General features: G+C 40.1%; 1 protein-coding gene across 1 annotated transcript in view; it reads right to left on the bottom strand.

Moving 5' to 3' along the window:
• Nucleotides 1–15,232, bottom strand: part of DNAH5 (dynein axonemal heavy chain 5) — a 297,281-nt gene that overhangs the window by 132,614 nt on the left and 149,435 nt on the right. The window contains exons 30-35 of the mRNA XM_055308486.1: nt 14,899–15,052; nt 12,687–12,850; nt 9,283–9,439; nt 5,815–6,027; nt 4,815–5,039; nt 3,266–3,438 (exon numbers count right to left, since the gene is read on the bottom strand). Coding sequence (XP_055164461.1) covers nt 3,266–3,438; nt 4,815–5,039; nt 5,815–6,027; nt 9,283–9,439; nt 12,687–12,850; nt 14,899–15,052 — 1,086 coding nt within the window. The remainder of the gene's footprint in view (nt 1–3,265; nt 3,439–4,814; nt 5,040–5,814; nt 6,028–9,282; nt 9,440–12,686; nt 12,851–14,898; nt 15,053–15,232) is intronic.

Raw genomic sequence — 15,232 nt, 5'->3', positions numbered from 1 at the left:
AAACATTTCTTTCATTCATTCTGAAAATTCTTATTTAGCACCTATAATGTGACAGCACTATTCAAGGAGTAGTAAATATATCACATCATGGAAAGTCCACGGCAGTGCTTTAGCTGACATCCTAAAGGAAGGAAACAAGTTATTTAAAAATAGGGCACAGAAATAATAAAGCTGGTTGGGAGGGCTAGGGAAGTGGGGATCACTGCTTCATGTGGCAGGTATGAAGACCCCTCTGAGGTGACATTTAAGCAGAGCCTGGAAGGAGGTGAGGAAGCAAGCTAGCTATGCCTGTGCTGAAGGGAAAAAGAGTTCAGGTCAAGGGGACAGCAAATGCAAGGGCCCTGAAGCAAGAGTGTGCTGTCCAAGGAACAGCCAAGGAGCAAGTGGCTAGAGTGAAATGAGGAAAAAGAAACAGAAAAATAGCTGGAGTCAGATCGTGCAGGTTACTGTTGAGGATACTGGTGCTTATTTTGGGTGAGATGCAAAGATAGTGGGGGGACTGAGACAATCTCTTTGTCATCTTTTCATGATGACAGAACATAACTGAACTGAAGATAGACTATAGGGGGCAATGACAAGTGTAGGGAGGCTGGTTAAAAGACCATTGCAATAATCCAGGCTAGAGATTATGGTGGCTCGGACCAGTATGACAACAGCAAAGAGGTGAAAAGTGGTCACATCCTAGATGAATTCTGAAAATGGTGCTGAGAAAACTTGACAGTAGATGGGATGATGAAGCAAGAGAAAGACAGGAAGGCATCAAGGATGTTCCAAGGATTTTGGCCTGAGCAATTAAAGGATGGAATCACCACTCATTAAGATGGGGAAGACTACAGGAAGGCAGGTTGGTGGGGGATGATCAAACACAGTAAGTGCAAATTCCCTGTATGTGTCCAAGAAAACACCTTGCGCAGGTGTTTGTGTCTGGAGTTCTGGGGGAAAGCCCTGGTTGGGTGCAGACTGGGGGGGTCTACATATAGATGACACCTAAAGCCACATGAGATCACCTGAGCTGTGAGTATAGATGTACAAGAGTCCTAGTGGTCCTCTGTTTAGACCAGAAAGATAAAGAGGAACCATAAGTAGGAGTACAAAAGGACAACAGGAAGAGTACAAAAGGTCAGGAGAGTGTGGTGTCCTGAAGCATTGTAAAGAAAGTGGATCAAAAAGAAGAGTATGTTCACCTGTGCAAACCTGGGCTCTCTTATGGGCCATGAGAGATGAGAATGAGAAATGACTAGTGCACCGAGCAGCATGAAAACCTGCGTGGCACTGTCCCAGAGAGGGGAGACAGTGTGAGAGGCAGCATAACAGACCCCCGAGAGATCCACGTTCTCATCCCTGAAACCTGCAAATAGGTTTCCTCAAATGACTAACGGAACTTTGCAGCTATAATGTCAAATGTCTTGGATTACCTGTTGAGCCCAATGTAATCTCACAAGTCCTTCAGAGGGGAAGAGGGAGGCAGAAAACTGGGTCAGACACAGGACCTAAGACAGAGGGGGGTGTTGCAACCCACTGCTGCTGCTGTGAAGATGGAGGACAGGGAACAGCCCTGGGCTGACAGTCAGCAAGAAAACCAGCTGCAGGCCCTGCACTGCCAAGAAAGCAATTCTGCCAACAACAGGAGGGGTTTCTGCCTCAGGGACTCCAGGAGAACCCTGTTGACACCTGATGTTGGCCCAAGAAGACAGGTGTCAGACTTCTAACACACAGACTGTAAAACCATTCGTGTTCTTTGACCTTCCAAACTTGTGGTGATCTGTTATGGGGTCAATAGAAAACTAATACAGAGCTTAACTAGAGTGAATTAAAAATAAAATGGGTGAAGAAGAATAGGTGCTTTTGAGGAGTTCTAATGGGATCGTAGAAATGGAAAAAAAAAAAACGGAGGGTTCGCCATAGGATTTTCTTTCTGGTAGCAATTACAGTAGCTTTGTAAGTTGATGAGAATGATCCAGCCAGAAGTAGAAACTGATGATGTTCCCAGAGAGGAAACCACTGTGGGTGGAGATGTGGCTTTGGAGGGGGGCAGCACAGACCACCCGTCCAGAGAGCTGACTAAACCAGGGCAGGCACTTTAGCAGACCCATGAGTGGAGACTGAGAGCACACCTTCCCCACCAAACAGGAAATGTAGTCTTCACTAGCAAAGGAGGGAGGGGAGTGCTAGGGGTCTGAGAGAACAGAAGGTGTAAATGCACTGCCTGAGCCACAAGTATTTCAAGGAATTTGTCACATTTTATGATTATCCACCTCTCCATGTAAAAACAAAGAGAAACACTTTCAAAAGGAGGTCCAAGGCACCCAACATAAATCATCTTCAATCCAGGCATAAGGACTAGAAAGACGGTGAAGAGGAGGAAAGTGACAATAAAGTCTCTCCAGTGAAGGCATTTCATTTAGCATCATGAATGAGTAGAAGGAGGAATCAAGCAGCACAGGATTAATGGGGTTATTGTGTCAAATTTTTATGTTTTGTCTGATAACACTTTTAATCCAATAGCCCAGAGTTTCATTTCAAGAAAATGGATGATATTCAGCTTCAGCTTCTACTTAAGCCAAATACTGATTTTAACACTCAGCCATTTTGTCAAAATAAGTATTCAGTGCCTCCCTGAACAGAGCATATGTTCACACAATTAGCTGATGCCAAAAAGTTCACAAGGGACTAACAGAATTACAGACTATCAGCCGTGGGAGGGCTATTGGAGACAGCCTCGTTCATCTTACAGATGAGGAAACTGAGTCTCGGGAAGGTGCAAGGCACTTCTGGCTAGCACAGTTACTGTATAACAGACAGGAAAATTAAGAGCACCAGATGTCCAGGCCAACGTGCTCCCCATCACTTTTCACCTGTATTGATATTCAATTTCTTTCCTGCTAAAAAATCTTAAGTGTCTCTAATAAAAGCAGGTGCCATGGTCCCCAAAGCAGCCCTCAAAGGCCAATGGTGATTTGCACCTATTGACACATGGCAATCAATTCCTTTTCTTGCCCATTTGATGTCCATTGAGGTCACTGAAACTTCACCTCTCTATGACTGAAAACAGAGGAAGCAAAGCATTTTAGTCACAATCCCAAATTCCAAGCAGAGACCCATGTGTAAAACTAAAAATACTGAATTTCAAAGACTTTGGCATAAAAGGGCCTCTAAACCCTAAAGAGACATTATGCAGAAATCCCCTGAGTAACTCAAGAGAATAAAAATGTTGGGGAGGGGCCAGAGGGAGAGAGGTTGTGGAATCACAGAACCCCTCCATCACCTGTCTGTGAGTGGAGTTATGACAAGCCTGTCAGTGCAGCCTAGAAATTCATTCTGGTATATGAAAGCTACATCTGTGATGTGGATCATCATCTTGTCAGAATCTTCGTTAAAATAAAATCTGCACTGTTTCAGCCACTCAAAGTCTGTAGGGCTCTTGATATGCATGTGACACTGAAATGCAAAAGATATATGTTAAAGCTGAGATGAGAACCACTCATTAAATATGCACATTAGCATTTATGTAGATTATAATTGGATGCAAATGGAACTCAGAGACTACCCAACTGGTTCAGTGATGTCAACTACATCACCATCCAATCCATTCATCTACTGATCACAGAAGGGACACTTTAGAAGATACAGGAATAGAAAAATTCAAGAGAAATTCCTAATTGTGCCCACCAATTTAAAGAGCAGCACATATTTTAATAGTAAGATAATTCACTTCTCAGGTTGCATCCTTAAATGCCCCAGCCCTAATCATATAAAGTACAATCTACGAAAAACATATTTTGGCATACAAAGAAAGATGAAACACTCTCATTAGGAAAAAGGCATCTCTTGTGATTATGACAAAATACACTTTGGGGTTTTTTTAATCCATTCATTATTTTTCCTTAAGATTTGCAGCAGGCCAAAATGTCTAACATCTAAATGGCAGGTTATTGCCCAGCAATGCTTTTTGCCTGAAATTTTTAACCAAAATTTTAAGCTCTTTTCATCATTTTTCTTTGACAAATAATAAATCTAAAATTATCTGGAGCCCTTTATTTCTTAGAGAGGCAAACAGTGTGCTTAACTATTAAGAGAGGAGATTAGACCTCAGCGGCCTGAAAGAGCTGCTCTTCTTCCCAGCACATCAGAACCAATCTTTTATGATCTTTTTTCCATAATGGGGTAAGACACGATCCAGCAAATTATTATGAAAATAAGAGCTTCTTGCCTCTTATCTAATGTTCTATTTTAGAGTAGAGGACAAATTTCATTTCTTTTCATACTTCCTGTTTTCTATAGCCTCTAAACTCTGTTCCCTCTTTACAGGCAAAAATCTGCATGACACCTGAATGTCACCAACCCATATTAGGAAAGGTCATTTGCAATCAATGACATAAAATGTAGCAAAACAAGTTAAAGATAGGATTTATCAAAAGCCTTTGGAAAAGCACAAAGTCACTCCACTAGCAGTGTTATTTATTTTTCTCTAACAAGAAACTGGTAATCCTTAACTACTAACTAACAGGTGCACAAGACAAATGAAAGCTTTTTCAAGATACTACATGGCAGCTTGGTGTTAAAAACAATAACATAAAGAATTTTAAAGATAAGGTCTAATTGCTCAATAACATCTTAGCAGAAATCATCAAAAAGTGACTGAAATCTCAGTTAAAAACTGAAAAAGAAAATCTGACAATGTCTCATCATGAAGATGACTCTGCCTCAATCTAATCTTTTCTTTGAATTCACTCAAACCAATTCCAGTGGGTAAACACAGATAGTACCTAGTATTTGCTCTTCTATATATGCCATAGCATTTATAAAGCATTTACCAGGTCATCGAAGATATCCCTTTGGTGCACATGAATAGTAATCAAAGTCTCATATTTGACCCGTTCCATGGAACTCAGATCTTTTGTTGTGATGCCTATCAATGTGTTCAATAGCTCCAGAAAAGACTGATTGGTTTTCTGCATGATTTTTTTATCATATTTGGCATTTCTGAGGGCTTCTTCTGAATCCCGTGTCCATATCATTTGAATTCCCAATAATCCAACCTTATGGAAACAAAAAAGGCTTTATAATGTGTATGGCATATTAATTTATTTAAATAGAAATTACAATATAGTAAATAATTGTGATTATTATGCAAATTTAAGGCCATCCTTGATTACATCAACTTGGTTCATTATTTGGAAACCTATAGAAATTCTACTCATACTGTACCTACATACAACATGTGTCCACAATTTTTCCCTTGTAATATTAAATCATTTACTGTTAAAGACATGTTTCTGTGTTAGATAGACTTTAAGTTACTAGAAGGGAAAGAATATGTCTTCAACCTGTTTTCCTCAAACAAACACATGATTTACACCTGGTAGATACTCACAAAATCTTTTATTCATCATAATGGCTAAGAAAACATCACTTTCTGTATCCTAATGCTAAAATATATTTCTCATCCTCTGGCAAAGCATACACTCAGTACTTTTTTATAATTTATTTAGTAAAGGGATTCAGCAGGAAAAAGAATCTTTTAAGTTAAAGAAAATATAAAGAAAACATATATATATATAAAACACACACACATATATATACACACACACACACACACACACTATTTGGTTACATATATATGTATATATGTGTATGTATATAACCAAATTATCTGTAGCTGAAACCTTTAAGTGTGTCTATAGTAAGAAATCCTTATGAAAATCTTAATTCTGGTCCAGACTTAAATTATAGCCAGTTGTGTAGCTTACAACAATGTATGAGATCTAAAATGACTATTTTGTAGAAAATACTTTCCAATTTCAATACACTGACCTGAGCAGGGAAGGAAGAAAGAAATTCAATCAGCTGGAAACCTGTTTCTTGAATATTTGCAGCTGCCTGGCGAATCACAAGATGTAATGAGGACTGAGACTCCTCCAAGAGAGAATTAAGCCAAATTTCCACATTACCCTCTGCCATCACAGGTTTATCCAATTCAATAGTCTCACCCTCTCGAGAGGAGATTGACAGAATGCGATCATAGATCTATGGCAGAAGCCAAAAAAAACAGGCATATTCACATAAAGAATGAATTCCTCCACTGCCCTCTTGTCAATGTTATCCATCCCAAAGGAAGTTAAGCTATAGATTATAAAATAAAAGGCAAAATATGATATAAAATCAATTTCAAACTGACATAAAGAAGTTACCCATGAAATCTAAAAGGGAATACTAAAATACTAAATCAATTCCAAATAGTCTATACTTAAGGGGGGAAAGCTTGTTTTCTAACACAAGTACTCAATACAAAGGTGATGATCAAGAAAAAGTCTTGTTTCCCCAAATGAAATGGGATACTATAAGAGCCTGTCATCCACATCACAAGCTTACCAAGATGACATGAGTAATGACCAGGTCACTATGATCAATGCAAACACTTTACCAGGCAAGTCCAATTCTGTAGTAAATGCTGTGCTCCTTACAGGAGCTCCTGGTGGCACATAACATTTTCTAACTCAAGCCCAGCTCCTCACCTCAGTTTCCATGCAGCATGGCCTCATGAGAATAGCACACTATCTACTAAATACAGGTTCAAAGGGTGCTTTGCCATTCATTAACCACACAATGGTGGAGGACACATCTGAGACTAAATTTCCTGCTTCTAACTAGTCAATTAAACACCATGCCTGTCCTGCTTCCCTACCCACTTTACAGGCTGTTCATGACAAGTAAATAAAATAAAGCAAACTATCGACTAAATACAAATGCTTGTTGCCACTATTGTTCTTTTGTAAGTGGAATATTGGTCCCTTGGGCTCCAATGTAGGACTGTATTAATGAACCCCCCTTAGTTATAGATAGACCCGGTCTATCTTCTGCTAAGACTGAAGTTCCACAGCCTGTCACTTACATGGTCCCTTTCCAAGTCCTGAATATAAATTTATATTTACAATTTTACAAGAGTGAGGACCCACAAAAACAGGACCTGCCCCTGGTTGCAGAAACATTATGGTAAGAACAAATGGCCAAAAAAGCAATGCTATTTATTTCAAGTAATTGCTATAAACAGTGGCTAAAAATGAGGTTTAATTTATCCTCACTGCACAATGAGACAGTGAGATGCTTCACTCTAGAACATGAAGTCCTAGTGCAGAAGGATTTGAGCAAAAGCATCAGTGAGAAATTCCTGTAATTCAGTCACTCTTATAATGCATACATCCAGGGTATCTACAAGAAACAATGATTTTAGGGATGCCTGGGTGGCTCAGTGATTGAGCCTTTGGCTCAGGTCATGTTCCTGGGGTCCAGGTATCAAGTCCCACATTAAGCTCCCCAAAATGAGCCTGTTTCTCCCTCTGCCTGTGTCTCTGCCTCTGTGTCTCTCTCATGAATAAATAAAATCTTTAAAAAAAAAAAAAAAGAAAAGAAACGGTGATTTTAAACCACTAAGTCTGTACTGTCCTCCCTTCACCTCTATCCGCCCTCCTTTGTCAGAGCTTTGTTGTAGCAGCTCAGCCTTTTCCATCCTGACTGTGCAATCACTTCTGACACTGGTTTCCATGCCCCCTCCTTTTAGTCTTCCTCCAATACTGAGCCAGAGAATCTTTCTGAGACACAAATCAGGTCACTTCCCTGTGTAAAAACCTCCCATACCTTCTGTCACATTCAGGGCAAAGTAGAATTCTGTAGCATGATGTACTTGGCCTTTTGGAATCTGGCACATGTCTCCTTCTCCCCCTTTTCCCTATGCTCACCACTGCCTATTAAATACATAGCCCCAAAATACATTTTGCAGTCTTAAGCCCCAGGACCTGTGAATGGGACCTTACTTGGAAACAGGGTCTTTGTAGATGTCATTAAGATGAAGCTGGACCCTAACCCAGAAACTGGTGTTTTTATAAGAAGGCAATTTAGACACACAGGAAGAACATATGAAGACAAAAGCAGATATTAAAGTCACACGTGTATAAGCCAAGCAATATCCCCAGTTGCCAACTGCCCCAGAACCTCAGAGAGAAGTATGAAATAAATTCTCCTTCAGTAGGACCCAACCTTGCCAACACCTTAGTTCAGACTTCCAGCCTCCAGAACTGTGAGAGAATGAATTTCTGCTGTCAATCAAGAGCAACCCTAGCAAATCAATATCCCCCACCCACACTTCTGACAACCAGCTGCCCACATCTTGAGACCCTGGTGCCTCTCTTCCTTCTGAGCGTGCCCCACTTCTCCAACTGCCTGGCTGTGTTCCACCTAGCTTCAAAACATCAGTTCAAGGACCATGTTCTGTGCCTGAAGCCTTCCCCGACAGCATCTCCATGCACTTCATGCATAATACAAGCACAACAAATCAGTAATTATCAACTTTAATTGTCAAATTTCAGATGAATGCTGTGCTGCATTAAAAAAATGACTTCAGTATGGATCATGATAAAATCTTCCTTGGAACCAGGACTAGCACTACACCTGGCACATACCCAGGGGCGGGAACTTATAAATCCCTGGCTTTTGACTGCTTGTGATGCAGAGGCCCACTACTGCACCGACTGCACTCTAGACAGACCCCACCAGAGCATGATCCCCTGAGGGGTGGTGTTCTTGTGTCACGCACACCATGGGGCACATGGCGGTTGCTCAACAAGTGCAGACCGCATGCTCGGATGAATACATGAACAACACTCAGGGTCTACAGGAAGCCCTGGGGGACGACTGGAACACACTCAAATAGAAGGGTCACTCTCAGGGAACTGGCTCAAGGGTTGAATTGGGCAGCAGCTCCTGGCAGCTGTGCAAATGGAGCCATCCCCGCATGGAATGGGCTTCTCTTGGGTCCCTCACAAGTCCACAAGTCTAGAAACTTGTTGGAGGCATTTTAAAAAAAAGGTTTTGATCAAGCATGATGAGAAACAGGGAAGACGATCATGCCAGAAGCTTCTGACACTTGACTCCAACAATCAAGTCATAGAGGCAATTCTGATGAGTGAAGGCACTCTTTCCTGAACAACTGGTTTCTTTGGTTTGTCAAATTTCTAAACAGCTAACTTGGCACGCAAAGCCATGAATGCCACTGACGATGCATTCCTAATCATCTTTAAACTATTTGTTATTCAAGTTTACACTTTGAATATTAAGAAATCACACAATCCTGAAGGCAAAATGGGCCCAGAAGCATTTTTTTAATCACTGGCTGCCAGTGAACAGACAGGGAAAGTAACCCTTTGTAAACACCTGAGAACTACTTCATAAATACAATGCAGGATTAAGAGATGGCAACTGCTGGCCAGCAGTTAGAATCAGGCAAACCTTTTCGTGGAACTTGACAGTTTTGATGTTGTCAAACACATTCACCAGATGGGCTTGTAGCGTGTGTGTGTCTGATGCCTGCCCCAGAATCTCCAGGAGTGCCGGGTCTGACACAAAGAAAAACCGGGGAAAGCAAAGTCGTTTTTTCTCCAAGTATCTAAGTGGGGAGAAGAAAAGACAACCTTTACTGGGGCACCTGGGTGGTTCAGCGGTTGAGCGTCTGCTTTCAGCATCTGCTCCAGGGCAGGGGGTCCTGGGATCAAGTCCCACATCGGGCTCCCCGCAGGGAACCTGTTTCTCCCTCTGCCTGTGTCTCTGCCTCTCCCTCTGTGTCTCTCATGAATGAATGAATAAATAAAATCTTAAAAAAAAAAAAAGACAAACTTTACAAACACACAAAGCAGGGCTTTCTATAAATAAATTTATCTGGATGGGGAAAGGGGGAAAAGATCTTGAAACAACCTAATTTCCCCACATACTGTTGTGCTTTTGTTTTGTTTTCTTACTGATCTTGCCAAGGAGCATTCCATATTCTGATGAAAAACAAATTTTTTCCCAGGATTGGTAGGAGAATTTCTTCATTTTTCATAAGTGTAATGTATACATTTGACTTCATCTGCAAAATCTGGTACTTTCTTTGTGAAGGACAGAAACAATTACACACAGGGAGTTTTGGGTGTTCTGGTTTTGCTTGCAAGCTTGGCACCGTGACAGCGAAAGGCTACATATCATTCTTGGAATTGTATCCTGGAGAATGCAGCGAATCCATCATTGAAGCCGAAGCAAAATCCAGCTCTGAATAACCTGTGTGGAGGGGCTCTCGTACTGCTCTCTGCTCCAAGAATTACTGAAACCCAGGGAATGTTCCCATCACTGCCCTGCTTTCAACTGTGCTTTTGCATCTAAATTTGTTTATTTTGTGATTCCTTATCTTATGGATATATTTTTTCTGTTATTTTCAGATCAATTCCTCTGTAACTTCATTTTCTTGCATACTTCAATACAAATATTGCAGTTTTCATTGCATTTTCTTTTTTAAATCATATCAGAAATCCTTTTAAAACTTTCTCTACTTTTTAAATTTCTATTCCTTCCTTGTCATGTATATTACTGTTTGTTTCCTATGTAAAATTATGGCGGAAATAGTCTCACTGCATAGAGGCAGATTCTCTTCATAGGAAGGTAGAGTTTCTACAGTCTTACTTTTATGCTCACCGTATTTTATGTTGTTTGTTTTAGCTTTCTACTTTCCTTATTCTACACAGGCCAATTTCATTTTAAATATCCCAATCCATCTTATTCGTAGAAGCTTGATCTTTACTCTTTATTGAAAATAGAGAATTCCGGGATCCCTGGGTGGCGCAGCGGTTTGGCCCAGGGCGCGATCCTGGAGACCCGGGATCGAATCCCACATCGGGCTCCCGGTGCATGGAGCCTGCTTCTCCCTCTGCCTGTGTCTCTGCCTCTCTCTCTCTCTCTCTCTCTCTCTCTCTGTGTGTGTGTGTGTGACTATCATAAATAAATAAAAAATAAAAATAAAAAAATAAAAAAAATAGAAAATAGAGAATTCCTTATTCCTTATTCATATTAAGAATAAAAAATTCTCACCAGTGCCCCCCCCCTTACCTGTTGCCCTGTCACAGTCTGATTCTTATGAGGAACCAAGTAATGTTGTCCACCCGGTTAGACAAAGATGACAACCATCTTTGTCTGGAATGTGACAACCAAACCTCTGTGATAGAGTAGACAAAACAGTTTATTTCTGACCTGTCTGAAGTCCCTTCCTTTTTTTTTTTTTTCTCAAGTCCCTTCCTATTGATGCAGATCCTCATCAGCTGGGAAGAGAGTTATCTTCCATAAACATTAATACTCAAGTGTTGATATCAGGACTACACAGTTGGTCCCATAACCTCTCAGAAGCAGAATCAGAAGCCAAGAAAAGCTCAGTAAAAACTGTGGATAATTTCAGAGCAACTTTTTCCTCCAAAGAGTTATAAAACAATGTTGAAATGCCAAGTGATAAAGCATGGGAAAAAAATGAAAAAGAAGAGAGGAAGGAGCATGTATGTGTGCATGAGCAAGATCTATAAGAGGAGGAAGTGAAGAAACATAACAAATCCAGCTGCAGGTAGACCAGCAATACAACTCTTTAGCAAGTTTCTCAGGGGCAACTGAGTCCTGTGTGATGTCCCCGTGATTCGTGCCCCTCAGCCTTTTCAATGTGAAGAGCCCTGAGAACATGGAATATTTCTACCCTTTTCCTCTTTCCCTCTGGCCTGAGGCTGGTGGGAGACTGTATGACCATCAAGTCAGGTCTCCATCCAAGAACTTTAGAAGTGCTGCAACACAACTGGTTGTGCTAAATAATCATTATAGTTAAAAAGGATGGCACCTCATCAACCATTCGAGAACAAAAATCCTTTTGTCAAATGTCCTTCAATAGTCACTTGACTTCATTCAACAATTTTATAAAGCATATTAAATCATTCATAGTTTTTTTCTAAAAATTATTTTGGAGGATTTGCTTGCTAGTGGTTTTGTTGTACACTGGAAACTAATATAATGTTGTATGTCAATTATACTTCAATAAAAATAAATTATAAATGGAAGCATGTGTAGTTAACTGTTTTTACAATATTACTATTTAACATATTTCTGCTCATATGATTTAATCCTGACTAGCCAAAAGAAAAGAAAAATATCTCTTACTCTTGGAATTCACCCAGCCTCCACATGTGTGTGTGTGTGTGTGTGTATACACTGAAAGATATATGAAGCTCCCATTTCTGTATAATCTTGACTACATGTGTACATTATTACATTGTTCATATCATTCTGACTCATATGATGAAATATTTTGCCTCTTCAGATGTTTGTCCAAGAAGGAAATCAGAAAAGTAGGTGTACTAATTTTAAAAAGCAAGGGTTGGGGATCCCTGGGTGGCACAGCAGTTTAGCGCCTGCCTTTGGCCCAGGGCACGATCCTGGAGACCCGGGATCGAATCCCACGTCGGGCTCCCGGTGCATGGATCCTGCTTCTCCCTCTGCCTATGTCTCTGCCTCTCTCTCTCTCTCTCTCTCTCTCTCTCTCTGTGTGTGACTATCATAAATAAATTAATTAATTAAAAAAATTTTTTAAAAAAAGCAAGGGTTGTATGAGAATGTTTGCAAGATCTGGTCCCAGTGATGGAAGAAGCCCTAAGTCCTATTCCAACATCAGAACAAACCCAGCAAGGGCTTGCAGAAAATATGAGTCGCTGAGCTACCAGTCTTATCTGTACAACAACATCACACATGAACTAAGTTTTAGCAAAAGAAAATCAATGTGGTTAATGCTATCTAGTCCCTCTGGTCCTTTCATCTCTAGGATGCTAAGAGAGCCTCCATAGGGCCAGTTAACTTACCCAGTGAGAGATTTCTGGCACATTTCCAACTGGTCCAGCAAGTGTGGTAACAGCTGCCCCATGGTCTCATCTCCAACACAACACTGAACCACGTTTGGCATTTCATGAGCCCGGGTCATAATCTTCACCCAAGATTTATCGATATTGGAAAAGCGCTTGGCTTCCTATAAGAACAAGATAACAAAGCACACGTGTACGCATTTGTGATCTCAAAGACAGAGTATCTCACATACCTTCCACTGAGGCCAGATTTCTAACCAGTCTGGATACCCCAATTATAGATGCATGAATTGTCAGACATGTTCTCTTTCAATTCCTCTTCTGTACCATCCCACCCCCTTTCTTAAATGAGATACGCCCATTTTGTTAACTAAAAAGAGACAGATACAGAAATGGAAATACAATATGAGACAGCTTGAGAGAGAAGAGCACTCCCAAGCTTTTTTGACAGTCATTGCTAAATAAAGTGAATTTTATGTTTTTTCAAGTTTTCTACTCTGAGCATCGAACTCTTTGCATATCTAGAAAACAAAATAAACAATTAAAAATAAGATACAAAATGTGGGGTACCTGGGCAGTGCAGTCAGTTAAGCAACTGCTTCTTGGTTCTGGCTCAGGTCAGGATCTCAGGGTTGTCAGAACAAGCCCCATGTTAGGCTCTGCATTCAGCATGGTCTGCTTAAGACTCCCTCTCCCTCTGCCCCTCCCCACCTGCACTCACTCTCTTTCTCCCTCAAATAAATAAATATACAATACAAAATTACAATATAACCCTATTATTGTGATTTTTTAAGATTTTATTTATTTGGGGATCCCTAGGTGGCTCAGCGGTTTGGTGCCTGCCTTTGGTCCAGGGCGTGATCCTGGAGTCCCGGGATCAAGTCCTGTGTCGGGCTCCCTGCATGGAGCCTGCTTCTCCCTCTGCCTGTGTCTCGCCTCTCTCTCTCTCTGTCTATTATGAATAAATAAATAAATAAATCTTTAAAAAAAAAGATTTTATTTATTTATTCATGAGAGACACAGAGGGAGAGGCAGAGACACAGGCAGAGGGAGAAGCAGGCTCCCTGTGAGGAGCCTGATGTGGGACTCAATCCCAGGACCTTGGGATCATGACCTAAGCCAAAGGCAGATGCTCAACCACTGAGCCACCCAGGCATCCCAAATGAAATTTTTAAACACAGATTTTTTTTCAGAAAAGAAAAGTGTAAAATACATGGATTACTTTGAGAGAGTAGAAATAATTTTTGTTTTCGTTCCTAAGATTTTCTATAGTTTACCAATAAGCATGTACTCTCGAATATGAGAGCAAGACACCCCACCCAGTTCCTTTAATATCATATGTGAAAACTTTCCATTATTAAGTCCAATTTAGGATTCTCTTCCACCCAGAAAGAAGAAACACATGCCCAAATATAAAAGCAAAAATAAGTACTTAAAATTTCAGTATGTGGATACATTTCACCAGTAGGTGGAACATACATTGGCTAACAGATCTGTCCTCTATAATGAAACTGAAAACTCATCATGGCAAAAAGTAGGAAACCTAAGCAAAGAGAACACTCAACATAATCGTGCTTCTAAAACTCAAGGATATCATCAAAACATTATAATTTTGCAAATGACTTAAGGTAATTAAATAAGAATCCTCAAGATTTGGTAAAAAGGTCTTTTACAAAAATTTCAAAATATGACACTCCATATTCCCATGAGATGATTAAACTTGATGAGAGAAATTTACTCCACAATCTTGAGAAGAGGGCCTTTTTGTTCTGGAGATTTTTCCTGCCTGTTTCCAGCCCTCAGTTTTCCAGTACAGATATAATTGGTCTACTGTACAGCGTGGGTTGTTTTAAACTGTCGGTAGTAGAAGAACAAATTATCCTACCATTGTCGAGATAACAACTCCATAATTCTACGCTGTTCCAAACTCTACCTTCAAATTACCTGAAGAAGTATATCAATTATGCAGGCATTCATTCTTTGTTTTTTTAACCCCCTCTGTTTCCTACAAAACTTCAGAGTTCTATAGCATTCACACCCCTTCTTCTCCTCAATTGCTCTCTTGAAAAACAGTTCGACAGCAACAACAAAAAGTTTGGGGAGGGTGTGGCTCAATAAAAGTTGAGATATTATCACATTTTAAAGGAATTATTAGTTATTAGATAATTCTATAAGTTAAAACCCTGATAATACCAGAGGGAAATTCTCAAACCTTGGGAAGCTGCTTGGCAATATCTCCTCCCACAAAGACAGCTTCTAGGTAAATCCACAAGTTCTGCACCATCATCCAGTTCTCAATGATGTCTGTTGAGTTGGATAGGCACTGTACCCACTTTTGAATTTGGGCTTTGAATGGCACATTGTACCTAAAATGAAAAATAGGTTCAGCATTTTGGGGGATTTTTGATGTTTTCTTTTCATTGTTGTTTTCAAACTAGAAGATTTTTTTATCTAAATTTTTACCTATTTCTTTACAAATCTGATTATGTTGCTGGCTTTGTTTCTTTTAAGTTTTATTTATTTAAGTAATCTCTATACCCAACAAG

The sequence above is a fragment of the Nyctereutes procyonoides genome, unplaced genomic scaffold (assembly GCF_905146905.1).
Source record: "Nyctereutes procyonoides isolate TBG_1078 unplaced genomic scaffold, NYPRO_anot_genome, whole genome shotgun sequence".
NCBI lineage: Eukaryota > Metazoa > Chordata > Mammalia > Carnivora > Canidae > Nyctereutes > Nyctereutes procyonoides.
The sequence above is the reverse complement of the archived record's forward strand: the minus strand, read 5'-3'. Positions and strand labels throughout refer to the sequence as shown.